At 42.1% G+C, this 17,745-nt stretch overlaps 1 protein-coding gene across 1 annotated transcript in view; it reads left to right on the plus strand.

Moving 5' to 3' along the window:
• Window positions 1-6,337, plus strand: part of PRNP (prion protein (Kanno blood group)) — an 87,786-nt gene extending 81,449 nt beyond the window's left edge. The window contains exon 3 of the mRNA XM_078666636.1: window positions 3,900-6,337. Within this exon, the coding sequence (XP_078522762.1) occupies window positions 3,910-4,599 (690 nt within the window). The 5' untranslated portion in view covers window positions 3,900-3,909 and the 3' untranslated portion in view covers window positions 4,600-6,337. The remainder of the gene's footprint in view (window positions 1-3,899) is intronic.
• Window positions 6,338-17,745: the final 11,408 nt, after the last annotated feature.

Genomic DNA, 17,745 nt, shown 5'->3' on the forward strand with positions numbered 1-17,745 from the left:
GGCTTAGCACCAGGATGCTCCATTTTGGAGCAGCTGTTCACGCTCTACAAATAGATCTACATTTATTCATTCACTCATTCATTCAGTTAAAGTGCATCAGGACATCTAACCCAGTCCCCACCGTTCTTTAATAATTGGTCAAAGAAGGACTCTCCAGCTTTCAATGTCATTAGCTCACAATGTTTAAAGATTGAGAAGGACAGGCACCATTCTCTAACCGACGAATAAATCAGATCTCATCTGAAATGCGTCCAAATTGGTTATTAGGGATTTGGCTCTCTAAGTGTCTGTAAAGGGACATCATTTGTGCGCTTAACAAAACGCCTGAATGAATAAAAGAAAATACTGCCTGTTTTCTGACATCCTACCTCTTTTCCTCTTGCATTTTCTTTTGCCTTCTCTCTTCTATTTTTATTCACCACTTGGGAAGCCCCCATTCAGCCTGTTTGCAGTGGCACTTTTAAGAATCGCCCCATTCACACCACTGTCCTACTGACCACAGGTTGTTTCGGAAGGTTTCTGCTCAACCATCAGGTCTCAGTTCCCGGTTGAAGGGGGACCCTGCAGGAGGCTGCCATTTTATTGATGCACCTATCTCATAATCCATTTCATCACTTGATGGAGAGATATCCATTACCAGGTTGAAATTACGGCATGCCCTGGAAGAGTGTTGAGGTAGTAAATAGGCAATCTCTTTGCCTCAAACCTATTCCCCCTTCCATTGTTTGAACTTCTGGGACTCAGGAAACCTCTCCAAAGCTGTTAACATAAAATTGATTCCATAATCCTCCGTTAGCCATTCAGCATTTGCGATTTACTGCTCTGCTAAAATCACACCTTATTGACATGAAATGATCACCCTCATAACTACCCATATCAATTTACCCATGCGTGTATAACTGCTGACTTAGTTGGTAGTGTCTTTGTGGTGGGTAACACTCCATAGGTGATGTATTGGTGAGGTATGGTTTTCCATGGTGATCAGCGGTTCCTTGTATGTAAACACAGCCAATCAATAATGGCCATTCAATGTGAAATCTAAAAGTAGTATTTCATATTATGGAGGCCCATTCCCTCATTGTACGTTGTGCAATATCATTTTGCCACGACTACCCAATAGCAAGTCCCTGGACCCACAATGTTTCCTTTGTATTTCCTGCAGAGTTTAAAAACATTTTGGCCACTTTCCTTTATCCTGTAATCAGGAGTTCACCACAGTTTTTCATCCTGCTTGGTACCTGCTTCACAATTAGTCCCCACATGCCAAGCAGGATTTACATCTGGGTAATATCTGTGCCTCTGTAATCTTTTGACGTTCAGGGCAACATTTATGAAAAGTGACGCATCGATGCGTCACTTTTCATTGCGCCCTCCTTGCGACATGCTGGGTGCATCATATTTACAGTATGACGCATCATGTCTCAAGGAGTTGCAGATACGTCAGTATTTCTGACATATCTGTAGGCGCAAAAATGACGCATTGCTGGAGTGTGTCACGAAAGTGACGCAACTCCATCAATGGGTCATTTCACATGGACCAGACCCACGTCTAATGTGCCTGCATCAGTCTTATGCCTGCTGTGAGGCAGGCGTAAGATATTGATGCATTTGCGTCCTAGAAGTGACGCAGTGAAATCTCATAGATTTCACTGCGTCACTTCTACGAGGCTTACTTGCGTCAGAATTCCCACCCTGCATACGTTATACCTGGCGCAGGTATAATGTGGCGCAGGGCTTTACAAAGTGACGGATCTACCTAGACGCGTCACTTTGTAAGTATGACGCAACATGGCTCATTTTTTACCCTCATGGTGCGTCACAAAAAGTGACGCACCGGCAGCGTAAAAGTGATGCAAGGGCTCATGAATAAGCCCCATAATGTTTGGCATGAAGTAGCATTAACGCCTTGAGAGTGATGGTGTGCAAGAGAGGAGAAGGTAAATCTCCTATCTCAAAGATATCTTTCCCGCTATATCATGTTCCCTAGAAACCAGTTTGTACCTGTACCTCCAAGGATATACTACTATGTTGAAATCCCATTTGACCGCTAATGTCTCTTCTGGGATCATCAATGTTACTTGCTGAATTTCATTTACGAATGATTGGATCTGAGGTGGTGAGAGTACATGACAATTTAGGGACCAAGTGCTCATGATAGTCCAGCCATTTCTGCCCCTCGTAAACCTTGTCTGTCCATATCATTCAGTTTTTCCTGCACAAGATTGCTGTTTGTCTGGACCCTCTCATGAATCCCTCACGTATGACCTTGTTAAAGGAAATCGCCTCAAAAAGAACTGCTTTTACAGTGGTACTGGTAGTAGGTACCCACCCTTCAGTGAAAAACGTGAGCTTGGGACGACATGCAAGCTGAAGGCTTCTTACCCGAGAGGCAGGCGAAAAGGTAGTTACATTCACCACTGGTGTTGAGGTTTGGAGGGGTGGGGAAGATCTGCAACCATCAGCTGCCAATACTCCCTATGAATCAGTGGGCCCGATTCATAGAACTTATCTGAGAAAAAATCTTAAACTTACTATTTTTGGTATTCACAGAAGGCATTTAGTAGTAGTAAAGTTATGATTTGGTCTTAAGTCTGTCTTAAGTCTGTCTTAAGTTTGTCTCAAGTCAAAATTAAGACAAAATCATAACTTTACTACTACTAAAATGCCTTCTGTGAATACCAAGAGTAGTAAGTTTAGGATTTTGTCCCAGATTAGTTCTGTGAATCGGGCCCTTAGCCTCTACATCCCTTGACTTAAAAAACAAATAACACTCTCAGGAATGAATATTATATTAACTCTTTCACATGACCAAGTTTAATCTTACCTGCATTTTGTTAGGATTACCCCAGTCAACATAGCCAGACATACATAGTTATTACTGAAGCTCACGATTCGTGCACCTGTGTTAGTTATAACCGTCTCTACTAATAAGAGACACCTGAGCAGCCACTGGCTCCTTCTGGATGTTTCCATATCTTCTGTCATATGCTGTGGCAGGAAGTATTGTGAGACCAGACACCTCCTCACACATAGCATCAGATCCATTAGGAAGTGCCCTCCCAGTTGCGTAGCAAGGGGGAGGTCTGCCATGGGCGGCACAAGTTTCGGGGGCAGCAGTCTCCCCCCTGCTCTTACCTGCGGCCATCACAGGGCGGCAAAGGCAAAAATCGCTAGCACCCCCTACCCCACACTCTTACGTTCGACTGCCGTGGGCGGCAAACACCGGTAACGCTATGGGCAGTAAACAACCTTTACAATGCAACTTTTACCACGCAGTGCCTTTACAACGCAACTTTTACAACGCAAACCATTACAACGCATTGCGCTGGGGGGCGCTCTAGGATAGGGAATATGTTTAATGTACTATCCAACACCTTCCCTACTATCCACGGGGACTGGAGTTGGAATAGTAAATTAAACAATTCACTGTCCAGCGCCTAAAAGCACTATGCGTTGTAATGGTATGCGTTGTAAAAACTGCGTTGTAAAAGCATGCGATGTAAAAGCATGCGTTGTAATGTCATACATCCGCTATGGGCAGTTAAAAGTCTAGCTATCCCCCTGTGCGCCCCTGTCCCAAACACAAGTATACCCAGACCTAAAGTCATCCTCTTAGGCAGTTTGTCAGTAGACCGTTGCTGCATATTTGGCCTCAGTGGAAAAAAGTGGTCAGATCCCCCCAAATAAGTATTCGATAAAAAAATTGTCTCCTTAAAAATTTTAAGTGGAACACGTATTGTAATCCCCCATAATTAGGCCCTTATCCTTGGTGAATACTTTTGTTATAGGTAAGTAACATTGTCACACAGGTTTATGTACTTAAGCTAGGAAACAGTAGAATTAGTAAAGAAATAAATTAGGAGTTTAATACAAAAATGTGTTTTCTCTCTCCCTTGTAGGTCAGTAGCCATGGGAAAAAGATCCATCGTCTGCTGGGTCCTGGTTCTTATTGTAATCATATGGGCTGAAACATCCCTCGCCAAGAAAGGAAGCAAGAGCAAAACTGGAGGGGGTTGGGGAAGCAACAACAACAACCGTAACACCGGTGGCACCTGGACCAATTGGAACAGTGGAACCAATTGGAACAGCAGGGGTAATCCAAATCAAAACTACAACCCCCAAGGCAGCAACTTCAACAAGCAGTGGAAGCCACACAAACCCAAGCCCAACATGAAAATGGTAGCAGGTGCCGCAGTCGCAGGTGCAGTCGCTGGTGGCATTGGGGGCTATATGCTGGGCAACGCAGTAGGGAGGATGCGGTACAACTTCGATAACCAAGACGATTACTATTATTACAACCAACATGCTGGACGCATGCCGGAACGTGTCTACCGTCCTAACTACATTGATAACCGCCCAGTCACTGAGGAACGCTTTGTGACCGATTGCTACAACATGTCTGCAACAGAATTTATTTATAAGAATGATGAAGGGAAGAACACCAGCGATGTTGATCCTGCCGAAGTTAGAGTGAAGTCCCTTGTGATTACCCAGATGTGCCGGAGCGAGTACCGTATGGGAAATGGGGTGCATCTCTACTTCTCAGATCCCCTACTTGTTATCACCGTCCTGCTTCTCCTCTACTTTGTAGTTCAGTGAGCGGAGGAGTGGATCCTTTAAATTTACAGTTGGTTAAACATTTCTGAAATGGCAGCAAGGAGAGTGTGTGTGTGTATATATAGCCTACACAGATGTGGAGAGTACATTTTCTCACTTTCTATTTTATGTTATATGTGGGGTGCACACTTTGGAGTCCTCCATTAAGAAAAAGGTTCTCTCCTATAGTAAGAAGCGATCATCCACACATAAACCTCTCCTTTATATGTTTACAGCTTCTGCATAGGAAGTGAGTCTAACTCTTGTTATGTGTAATACCTCCTTCTCCATTCATCTTAGACCACTGGTACCCACTAAAAGTTGCTTTGTGGAGTAAGGAAGGAGGCAAAGTGCAAGGACATCCATGCCAGGGTGCATCATTTCTGCGTTCCCTTTCTAGTAGAGGCAACCACTGCAATTATTTCTCTGTCACAATGCCTTCACTATAGCCTCAACACTACCATCCTATCTCTGACCACTCCGAGATACTGCATCTCTGGGTTCTGCCACACCATAATCAGAGATAAACCTTACATTGAGGCACTGTAGTTGTGTAACCAACTACATTACCTTCTCTATGCCTAGCCATAGTCTGAGTGGCCACTAGGTGGGCCTGCATCTGCCCCATTCAAAGCTGAGACAGACTCTATAGTGACCATTTGTCTTGCAGAGACAAAATACACGCCTTTCCCCAGCTCTCCACTAATGTTGTACCCCGCATGGCCATTAGCTGTCACTGCCACACTGATTTCTGCCCTTACCCAAAGCAAGGAAGACTCTCCAGTGATCCCATGCTGCTTAAAGGCAGATTCATGCCATGCTTTGGTTCTCCACCATTGAGGTAATCTGACTAGCCACTAGGAGGTGACTGTGTTACTCCAGGACCTCCCTCCACCCAAATCAAAGGCAGAGATGTAGTGATCAGTTATTATAGAGAGGCTGAAGTACCTTCCCCTCTCACAACCTCAATTCTGTACTGGGCGACTGGCAACAAAGTGCGACTGTTGTGCCAGTGTCAGCTTGTTCTTCCTTTTCTCAGAACTCTAGGGCCCCTGTTGGCTGCTCCACACTATAAACATAACCCTGCATGATCCACCTAAAACGATGCCCATCATCAACAGAAATCACCAACTTCTTAAATACTAGACTCATGCAAGGCGATCTCCTACAGGCAGTTGTTGAGAGTGGGCTGACACATTAGCAACAGAATGCGCTAGTAAATAATCTATTCTAGAACACGCTCTAAGGTATCATTAAATAAATAGTGGAGGCCTTTTTACATTTACGTATTAACCTATTTCCACTTGAGATCTATCTGTGAATGCTAGAGAAGGTGTTAACCATCTCTTTCGGAGCTGAGTTTTGCATGCTTGGCCATTTTTGTCCTCCCAGTTCATGTATGGTTCTGGCCTAGTGGCCCTCTCTGTCAATGGTTCTGAGCCTCTCTTTGAATGTAGCCAAAAGCCCTCTAGCGCCTCTAAAGCTGAAGCTCTATTTTGTACTCTCTTTTATTTGCAATTTTCTGGATGAACAGATTCCTCCTGCCTTTTCATTCAGTAGAGGAATTCAGTAATGTCTTCTGTAAAATGTATATACAACTTTGTTACTTTGTTTGCATGTGGCTTGCACAGGTGTCTTACTTTTTCTGTGTTGAAAGCAGCCTGTTAGCTGCTCCCTTGGTTTTGAAGAAGATTAATTTTCAGCCGAACCCCAATAAAAGCACCTTTTACATATAGAAAAATGACCTTTTTTTCTCGTCAGTCGCTAGACATAATATACTTATGGCATCTCGTTAACTTTTAATTGATGAACTAGTGCTTAGGCTGTCAAGTCCTAAATTAACTACAAAGAAGGCATAAGCAGAGGTCTTCTGTTTGGAATTCGAAACAAATCTTTAATGGTTATGAAGAGAATATTTGTAATGATGTGTGCAGGTTTGCCTTTAGTTGTTCTCGGTCTTCACCTTTCAGACTGTGTTTGGAGAAAACAATGCCCAAGAAAGAACAATCATTGGCATAGTCAATAAGTATCGCCTTTGGGACCTTATAAGAGATTATTTAGGAAATGTACTTACCTGTACCTAAAAGTGTTGTTTCGAAAGGCCCCTGCCTCTGGCTGTTTTCATCTTGAGCCAGGAATCACAGCAGAGTGGAGAGGGGGAGGCCGATCTTCGACCGGAGACGGCCCAAGCTTCCTGAACACTTTTCTAGCTTTCCTGAAGAGAGCAACTCTCCCAAGGTCGGTCGGTGTGCGCCGGCAAAGCTGTCCCGTTCTCCCCAGCACACAGCCCATGCTAGCCGTCCGGTGTGCAAGCAGTAACCAATACAGTGTTTTTAAAAAAGCACAGCCATGTTGAAGTTGTGTTCACAGCACCACACAAATCCAGTGGAATAAAAGAGTGCGGAAAACAAACGAAAAACACATTAGAGTGTAAGGGGACATGTAAAATGGGTGGTCGCCACAAAGTGAAAAACACACTCAAAGGCAGGCCAAAGAGCAATGTCTGATGAATGAGCAGAAAGGAATTGAGAAAGGCACAAAATGGAACAAATGGAAAGTGGCAGGCGTGGCCGAAGCACCCCGGCCCGACACAACATGCCTCGTTGGGCAGCGCATGTGTGCTGCGTGGCGTGACCTAAAAAAGGAGGCTAAAGTACAACTGTTGACAGTCAGTGGTGGCTATACCTGGGCAGAGTGTGCTCTGAGGAGCATGACAGATTTACACGTTACAAAGCCAGGACCTGTTAGAGTGAGCGTTGAAGTTAATTTGTAGTTTTGCATTGAATATTTGTCCCATACAAAGGGAGCATGGCATTGTGTACGTGTGTCAGTGCTCACGTGTGTGTCTGTGAGAAACTCAAGCCAGAAACAAAAGTTATGAAACTTAATAGTGGGTCTAGTTTAGTACAAGTAGATCCACATGTTGTAGTAAACTTTTTTGTTAAGTACAGATTTTTTTTATTTTTCAGAAGTACTGCAGACTCAAGACACGATGCAGTAAGGTATTTTGTAGTTGTAAAACTTGCTATCTGAAAAACCACAGGCCTTGGGACTGCAAAATACCTTTTTATTATTTACAAAACACTTTCTACAAGTTAAAAAAGTGGCTCTGACTCATAAAAGGACTTTTGTGATGGCCCCTGAATCTCAAGTAGGAGGAGTCGTGAAAGGGACACCCCCTCCTCTCTGTGATTTGGGAGAGGTGTGTATCAATGTTTTGTGACAGCAGAAACTTTTGATCAGATACCAACACATCAAAAAGTGTGATATCCGTTCGCAAAGGGGAGCTGCTACTTGGGAATCATGACAGCGGCTTTGCTCTACTCAATGTCGTCCCAAACGGAAGCTTTTTAAAAAAAGCAGCACAGGTCCCTTTAATGGGCATTAGCTGCTTTAAAAAAATGTTTTCCTTATGGGAATGGAAATGCATAGACGGATATCTGCTGTATCTTGCAGCCCTCCATCCCTGCATCTAAAGCCAATCATAGGGGGTACCAAATTGTAACCTGCCTGGTTAATATTCAGTAGCCAGGTCATTTTGCAGCCCCTCTGAATATACAATTTGTGGTGCGACCTATTAATATAGTAGGTTTCGTCGCAAATTGCATTCACATTTGCAAACCAGTCTGGGCGCAATTGTACCTCCCTGGTTACGGAATTGGAATGGTACATCTGGCCCATAGTTGTCTTTGAGTGATGCCTTAGTACTGAGGTGAAGTCAGTTAGATCAATTATGGTTCTAGGAACTTGATTACCTCTGCCACAACTGTATAACCCTTTCAGACGCAAGGCTTACACATGCCTGATACTGCCCAAAGCCATGCTGGCTTTGTAGAGCTATTTTGGTGCATCTTCATGCAAGGTGCAAAAAGTCGCCACAGCGTACACATTGCGCCTCTTGGGCTAGGCCCATTCTCTGCAAGCCTGCAGGTGTGCAATATAAACAATGCAAGAAATATATATGTATAAGCCTCAACCTGTAATTGGACAACAGTATGCTAGCTTGGGAGCAGAAATACTTCCATGTGTTTTCTGTTAAGTAGTTGCCTATGTCTATCTGCCACCTCAGCAGTGCTTGGGGTTTGAGCACAGGAGCCTGGTCTTGCATGGTGGAAAACGGATCACTGAAATAATATCGAGGGACAGAATATCGACCATCAAAAATATCGTTGACAAAATATCGACAGTCAAAATATCGAGTTTCTATCTACAAACAGGTAAGTACAAAAATATCGAGTTAAAAATATCGTTTACAAAAATATAGTTGTAAAAAATATCGTATTTACTAAAAACAGTGTTAAATTAAATTAATATTAATAATTAATTACTAAAATATACTTAAAATTACTTAAATTAACTTATAATAATTAAATAATTAATGAAAGTTAAATAAATATTTTTTTATTTCATATTTATTAAAACATATATATATAGTAACAAAATATAATAAAATAATACCCAAAAACTGAAAACTGACCCTGAACCCTAAAAATACCCCTTTACCCAAAAACCCAAAACTGACCCTGCACCCAAAAAAATAGCCCTTTACCCAAAAACTGAAAACTGACCCTAAACCCTAAAAATACCCCTTTACCCAAAAACTGAAAACTGACCCTGAACCCTAAAAATACCCCTTTACCCAAAAACTGAAAACTGACCCTGAACCCTAAAAATACCCCTTTACCCAAAAACCCAAAACTGACCCTGAACCCTAAAAATACCACTTTCTATATTATTTACAGTCGATATTACTTAACTTACCTTAAAAACGATATTTTGGCTGTCGATATTCTGTCCTGTCGATATTTTGTCCAAACGATATTTTTGACTCGATATTCTGTCCAAACGATATTTTGGAGTCGATATTATGTCTGTGCACCGTGGAAAACACATTAGTGATCAGTGGCCTGAGGGAGGAATTGCCCAGTACACAATCTAAGACCTGCAGAGGCTCAGGCCTGTGGTGGAATGTGGCACGTGTGGTCCTGCAGGCACTACGCAATCTGTAATATGAGTATGTCTAGCAGCATGCTGCAAGTGGGGGACAGCGCCAGGTTTTTCTCAATTCGACTTTTGGTATACTTTAGTGCAGGCCTGCAAGTCCTGCATAATTAGGAATTTGCCATTCAGGTTGAAGTCCCGAAAGTCTCCAGCCTTAACATGCGCAGTTGACGCTTAGCAGACGCATCCCCAGTGGGGGGCAGTGCCGGGTTATCGACAAGGGGACTTTTTGTATACGTAAGTGTAAAGCCCTAAGTGAGACAGGTATGCCCAGACTTGGGTCCTGTGCACACTGTGTCACTGGAACCAATCTATATCCGGCTGATGAGCCCATAACTAGTGCGAAACCAGTCCTGGGGACTTTGTGTTTCTGTTCAGGGATGACCCGGCTTGGCAGTTCAGGCTGGACTGTTCCTGATGGGGCAGGGTCAAGACTGATTTACATATAGCTAGGTTCAAACTGAGTTTGCAAAATAACAATAGACTGAAATGTGGCCTGACTAATTACCAGTGGTTTAGATTAATTCAAGCATTCCATTAATCACTTTTTTGTATACGTTAGCTACACAAATAGAGACACCAACCCATGGAGTCATCCCCCTATTTGAAAAAGCCTGGATTGTCCCTTGAAGCTCAAGACCAGAACATAGGAAATTGAAATATCTTCTTTAACCCAAAGTGGAAAGACAAGCTTTTTTACTTTTATTGGCCTGACCAAAATTAATAAGCAATGAGTCGCATCTCCAAGAGTCAGTTGACCTAGGGAGATAAATGTTAAAAGCTCTTACCACACCACGTGAGTCTCCATGATCCATGTCATTGTCAGGGGATAGCACCGGAAGGATTATCTCCGTGATACCATGAATTGCTGAATTTACCTTTGGAACAAATTGAGGCCCCAACCTTAAAGTCATTTGATCTTCAAAAATTCTAAGATAGGGATGAAAACACAACTACGTTGTCAACAATCCTATATAAGTAGCTGTTACTAAGGCTACTATAAACACGACCTTTAAGGTGTGCATTTAATTGGAACTCTAAAAGTTCAAATGGAATTTAACGTAAAGTATCCAACATCAACAAAAAGTCACATGTGCCTAACTCTAAATTTTAAAGCATCAACACCCTTGAAAAGGTTAACAGACACCTCAGTTTTCAGAAAGAGCTCCCAGTGGAGTACTTAATTCCCCAATGGCAGGGTATTGTAGTTTCAAAGTGAAGGTAGACCATCCTTTCTCAAACCAATCATGTAGAACCTATGCAGTGGGGAGCAAAGCTAGGAGATAAGTCTGTATATGTATCTGTATACCATTGGAAAATGAAGGGCAATGATAATTGTAAGTTCATCTTGGTGATTCTTTCCCTGATGCTTGGATAGAATTGGCCACAAATTTAGAAGGGCCTAACCTTCTATGGCCTTACCTTTCAAATTCCAAACCAGCAGCCTAATCCACTGAAATAACTGTGTCAACAGCAGAGGAGGAACCAGGGATAAATGTATAGAGGAATGAACCACACTAGATCTACCAGAATGTCATCCAGAAGCAGAAACCAATGCTTCCTCTGTCAGTATTGACAAACTAGAATGAACTGAGAGATCTTGTAGTCCAAGATCTATTCCTGTGGTACTGGCTCCAAAGCTTGAGTCTACAGACTTTTGGAACTGTGTGGACCATCGTGCCCTCAGTGAGGTAATCAAGACTGAGGAAAACACACAAGGAGATTACCGGTTTACTATGAGAAAACTATACTGATACCCAGAAGAAAAAGAATATCATGCAATCACAAATTGTATAATACTTGGCTAAGAGAAAAGTCCCATCAGCCCACCACACTGGCGGAACATCGTCATCTGGGAATTGCTGATGGTAAATCCATGCCGCCAACCCAAACAATAGGGTGATAGTTCAGCACTGGATTTGAAGCCAATGATGGACTCAGCCAAGTGTGCTCTCAAAAGATGGTGCTGTTGGTGTGCAGTACAAAGTGTACGTGAAAATTAAAAATGGCTACAAGGACAAAAAATATGTTTAATTAGAATTGTCCCGGTGTCAAGATTAAAAACAGAGCCTGATAGTTTGAAAATATAACTATCTTATGGCAATAGACATGAGGTCAACATGTTTCAGCCGTATAGGTAACAATACCCGGCTTTCGTCAAGACCTAGAGAATGATATGCTACTGCAATAGTGATACAAAATATATGTGAGAAATATTAAACATTGCTTAAATAAAAAGAAATTTTGCAAAAGTGGTTGTCAACCACCCTACCAGAACCTGGTGTACACCAGGATATGAGAAGTACCAGGTTGGTATGAAGGCAGTCTTCTTTCCTGCAATGAAAAATCAGTTTATTTTGTGTTGCCTATATGTAAACCAAAATCTTCTGAGCAACCGTGCAGCTCACATTACTGTCATAAAAGAGTAATTATCTCATTTTGACAAAAACATGCCCAAAACGTGACTAAACATAATATTAGCTTGAAACCTATCTTAATATAATACAAAAGTAATCAACCAGCTCTGTGTGGGAGTATGCCTCACCTCACCTGGCAACTGCTCGGTGAATGAGGCCCTGCTCTATTGTATGGATGTAGAGGGACACAAATGAAAATGAAATCTTATTATGTCCCTTTTTACAGCAATAATTACAATACTTCCAACCTTTTCTGTTACTATGATTTTAACACAAGGACTAGAGGGCTCAAAAATGCATGGCCAGCGTTAAAAATGTTAGAGTGTCAAAGAGGATTTAAAATAAAATCCAAATACTTAAAAGATGGCATAGACCTAAATGGAAAGGAGGCTCTCACTACAAGTCCTCAAACACACTAAAGAGACTAAAGAGTTAACATTTCTCCCTCTTCATTTATATGTGCTTAAAGTATAATAGTGCTCAGTGACAGTTCTATGTTATAAAGAACATCAAAAGGACCAAAAAGGAAAGTTTGTTTAGCAGCCTGACTCACCTGTCCGTCGGTACCTCCAGCCGTAGACCAAGCCGAAGGGGAGGTACCGATCGGCAGGACAACTATCCTTATATACCCCTTTCAATTGGTTGATTGCCAATTCTAAACTCAGCTGTAATTTGGGCTTGAGTGCCGCGCCTACACAGTGTTATCCTATTGGACCACTAATCTATGTAGTGGTAACCGTTCTAGGCATGCTTAAAGGTGATCGCGCACATGCGCAAACACGAGAATATAAACCTTTATAGTGTGCGCATGCGCAAGAGCCAGAGCGCTACTGCTTAGCGCTGCGCCTGCCCAGAATACATTTAGTCGGCATTTACAGCTTTTCTTCAATCTCAAAGAAAATCTTATTTAAGAAGCCTCACAAAAGTCGCGCAACCAAGCGTGACTGAGCTCCGACCATTCGACCTAATGAAAGGCCAAGGTTTAGTGCATGCTCTATCTGACCTTACACGTGGGCATACAAGAGAGCAACAATCTTGCTCGTATGCGCCTGCGCGAGAGTCGGGCAGAACCTGCCTTCATACGTGAATCGGGAGATTAAAGCCCATCGTGGTGCTTCTAAAGCACTGTAGTATCTGGCATATAGTAGCCTAAAGGTGAATGAAGGTGGGATGAAGATGTGAACGCTGATTAAGGGTGAAAGCTGAGTTTGATCTCAATTAATAGAGGTGGTTATATGATCAAGCACTGGGATTATACATATAATATAATAGTTGGTATAATAGTAAAGCACCGGACGCGTCACTGAAGTTCATGATGGCACCTCTTCAGCACTTGTGTACCTGACATAGAATAACCCTCAATGAAATAAAGGTGATCTATGGATGTGTGCACTAGTTACATTTGATATAGATAGAAGCTGAATATTATAAGTTGAAAAGAAGTGGTCATGCAATCAAGCCATTATAGATCATCGAATTTTGTTAATTGAATCTTCTTGTTCACAAAAGTCAGTCTCTTAAGCGGTGCTTTCTCAGTACCGGCATCTAACATTGTTAGTACTGAGAAAGCACCGCTTAAGAGACTGACTTTTGTGAACACCTTTAGTACACTCTCCAATAAGGTACAGAAAATGGTACGCAGGCATCGGAACATCTTAAATGTGGCTACAGAGAGCATTCCTCTCCCTCTGTTTTCTTTCAAAAAGGGCCCAAGCTTGCGTGATGGTATGGTCATGAGGCTGTATCCTCGGCCTAGTGTACACCAGACTAACACACTATGGAATCTTCCTATGGTCCGGGGTCACCATCCCTGCGGATCCTGTAGTGTTTGCCCACAGATTAGTAAGACAGAAGGGGTTGACATTGGTACAGGGAAGCCTTGGGTCTTGAATACTCATACCAACTGTAACTCAGACAGAGTTATTTATATGATTACCTGCCCATGCTCATTGAGATACATTGGCTCATCCAGACGGAAAATCAAACTCAGGATCAGTGAGCACAAAAGCACTACCCGCTGCAATAAACAGTCCACGTGCCTCACAAACCATTTTCTTGCCCTCAAACACAAGGCGGAAGACATGCGGTGGCTTGTTTTAGAACGCCCATTCATTCCACCCCACATCAGCAATATTTCAAGATTCCTCCTCTTCATTAGAGAACAAAGATGGATTTTCAAATTGAAATGTGATAGCAAGGGCCTGAACGATAAGATCCCCTGGGTACCGTTATAAATGTGTGTTATCAACGTGAGTTGTGCCTTGCCTTACATTTTGATGAATTGGTTGTTTCTTTGATGGTAGGGAGTGTGCTTTGCACAGCCTACTTATTAGTTCAACAGACCACTACACCGTTTGGGAGGCACATGACATCATATTATGTAGGGTTTGTCCCTATTCTAGACAAGTATGACAATGGCTTAAAGTGACTTGTATACACCAGTCTGTCACTATCACACTTGCAGAGGTTTTCTTCCGGACCTAGCAGTCGCACCAGTCTCCTTGGCTGATCGGGCACTACTGTGTATCCCGATCAGGCCGTGTACAAACATCCCTTTGATCTATTTCTGTCGGGCCAGTGGGACACATCTCCGGAAGCCCATGAATATGACAACAATGAATTTCGGAGAAGTTGTCAGTTGTGGGAAGATCTAATTAACAAAATTTGATGATCTATAATGGCTTGATTGCATGACCACTTCTTTTCAACTTATAATATTCAGCTTCTCTCTATATCAAATGTAACTAGTGCGCACATCCATAGATCACCATTATTTCATTCAGGGATATTCTATGTCAGGTACAAAAGTGCTGAAGAGGTGCCATCATGAACTTCAGTGACTCGTCCGGTGCTTTACTATTATACCAACTATTATATTATATGTATAATCCAGTGCTTGATCGTATGACCACCTCTATTAATTGAGATCAAACTCAGCTTTCACCCTTAATCAGCGTTCACATCTTCATTCCACCTTCATTCAACCTTAGACTACTTTATGCCAGATACTACAGTGCTTTAGAAGCGCCACAATGGGCTTTAATCTCCCGATTCACGTATGAAGGCAGGTTCTGCCCACGGCAGTAGCATCCCGACTCTCACGCATACGAGCAAGAGTGTTGCTCTCTTGTATATGCACGCGTGAGGTCAGATAGAGCATGCACTAAACCTTGGCCTTTCATTAGGTCGAATGGTCGGAGCTCAGTCACGCTTGGTTGCGCGACTTTTGTGAGGCTTCTTACATAATATTTTCTTTGAGATTGAAGAAAAGCTGTAAATGCTGACTAAATGTATTCTGGGCAGGCGCGGCGCTAAGCAGTAGCGCTCTGGCTCTTGCGCATGCGCACACTATAAAGGTTTATATTCTCGTGTTTGTGCATGTGCGCGATCACCATTAAGCATGCCTAGAACGGTTACAACTACATAGATTAGTGGTCCAATAGGATAACACTGTGTAGGCGCGGCACTCACGCCCAAATTACAGCTGAGTTTAGAATTGGCAATCAACCAATTGAAAGGGGTATATAAGGATAGTTGTCCTGCCGATCGGTACCTCCCCTTCGGCTTGGTCTACGGCTGGTGGCACCGATGGACAGGTGAGTCAGGCTGCTAAACAAACTTTCCTTTTTGGTCCTTTTGATGTTCTTTATAATATAGAACTGTCACTGAGCACTATTATACTTTAAGCACATATAACTGAGGAGGGAGAAATGTTAACTCTTTATTCTACGAAGTGTGTTTGAGGACTTGTAGTGAGAGCCTCTTTTCCATTTAGGTCTATGCCATCTTTTAAGTATTTGGATTTTATTTTAAATCCTCTTTGACACTCTAACATTTTTAACGCTGGCCATGCATTTTTGAGCCCTCTAGTCTTTGTGTTAAAATCATAGTAACAGAAAAGGTTGGAAGTATTGTAATTATTGCTGTAAAAAGGGACATAATAAGATTTCATTTTCATTTGTGTCCCTCTACATACATACAATAAAGCGGGGCCTCATTCACCGAGCAGTTGCCAGGTGAGGTGAGGCATACTCCCACACAGAGCTGGGTGAGTACTTTTGTATTATATTAAGATAGGTTTCAAGCTAATAATATGTTTAGTCACTTTTTGGGCATGTTTTTGTCAAAATGAGATAATTACTCTTTCATGACAGTAATGTGAGCTGCATGGTTGCTCAGAAGGTTTTGGTTTACATATAGGCAACACGAAATAAACTGATTTTTCATTGCAGGAAAGAAGACTGCATTTATACCAACCTGGTACTTCTCATATCTTGGTGTACACCAGGTTCTGGTAGGGTGGTTGACAACCACTTTTGCAAAAATTCTTTTTATTTAAGCAATGTTTAATATTTCTCACATATATTTTGTATCACTATTGCAGTAGCATATCATTCTCTAGGTCCTGACGAAAGCCGGGTATTGTTGCCTATACGGCTGAAACATGTTGACCTCATGTCTATTGCCATAAGATACTTATATTTTCAAACTTTCAGGCTCTGTTTTTAATCTTGACACAAGACAATTCTAATTAAGCATATTTTTTGTCCTTGTAGCCATTTTTAATTTTCACGTACACTTTGCACTGCACACCAACAGCACCATCTTTTGAGAGCACACTTGGCTGAGTCCATCATTGGTTTCAAATCCAGTGCTGCACTATCACCCTATTGTTTGGGTTGGCAGCATGGATTTACCATCAGCAATTCCCAGATGACGATGCTCCGCCAGTGTGGTGGGCTGATATGACTTTTCTCTTAGCCAAGTATTATACAATTTGTGATTGCATGATGTTCTTTTTATTCTGGGTATCAGTATAGTTTTCATATAGTTGACCGATAATCTCCTTGTGTGTTTTCATTATATAAGTTGGGGTGTGGAGATTACAGGGTCGGTAAAGATTGTCCCCAAGACCCTCTCTTGTAAATTTGTATTTTGGAATCAAGACTGAGGCCCATCCTGTCCTGAGAGCAGATGAGCCCATTGATCGATTAATTGCTGCAAAGTACTTGAGTATCTTTGTGTTTTAAATTCTTTTTATTGAAGTTTTACAATAAACATGAAATCAACTGATAATAAAGAGGGAAAAGGGAACAAAACAAAGGGATACAATTAAGTGAAATCACTGCCTTTTGTTTATGTTGTTGAGAAATTATGAGTTACGTTTTACAATAGAAGATAAGTGATATGCTGTTCCTGGTTAGTTAAAACGGAGTCAGTTGAAGAGAATTTAAGATTACTCGACCATGAATGGTTCAGAGGTGGGAATCCATTTTATTGGAAAATAGGGCCCTCACACACCCGGCGTGGGTGTCATGCTTCCTCATCGGGCTGCTCCTCATCGGGTCAGCGCTGCAATAACCGACAAGCTCCCAATGAGGGGCACTTTGGCCGAGATATTTTTTCCAAAAGCCGTTTGGTGCCATGGGGGTGAGGGGCCTGGTGAGTGTAGATGACAAAATATGTTGAATTAGTGAGTTAAAACAGGATTGGGAGTACCAGTAACAACAATTTTTTATCAGTGGGTCTCCTACCCTGAGTAAAAGAAAAACAAGAGGCTCAGGGCTAGGATTATATCTCAGATGAGGCGCTCTTTTGTGTGAATGGTCAACATGTTTCTCGCCTAATCATTATTCTGGGGGCAATTCATCAGGACCTAAACATTTTTTAAATCTATCTACAACAAGGGTAGTGATGTGGTGAAAACTCACATTACTAGCCATCCAAATAT

Source organism: Lissotriton helveticus, chromosome 11 (assembly GCF_964261635.1).
Source record: "Lissotriton helveticus chromosome 11, aLisHel1.1, whole genome shotgun sequence".
Classification (NCBI taxonomy): domain Eukaryota; kingdom Metazoa; phylum Chordata; class Amphibia; order Caudata; family Salamandridae; genus Lissotriton; species Lissotriton helveticus.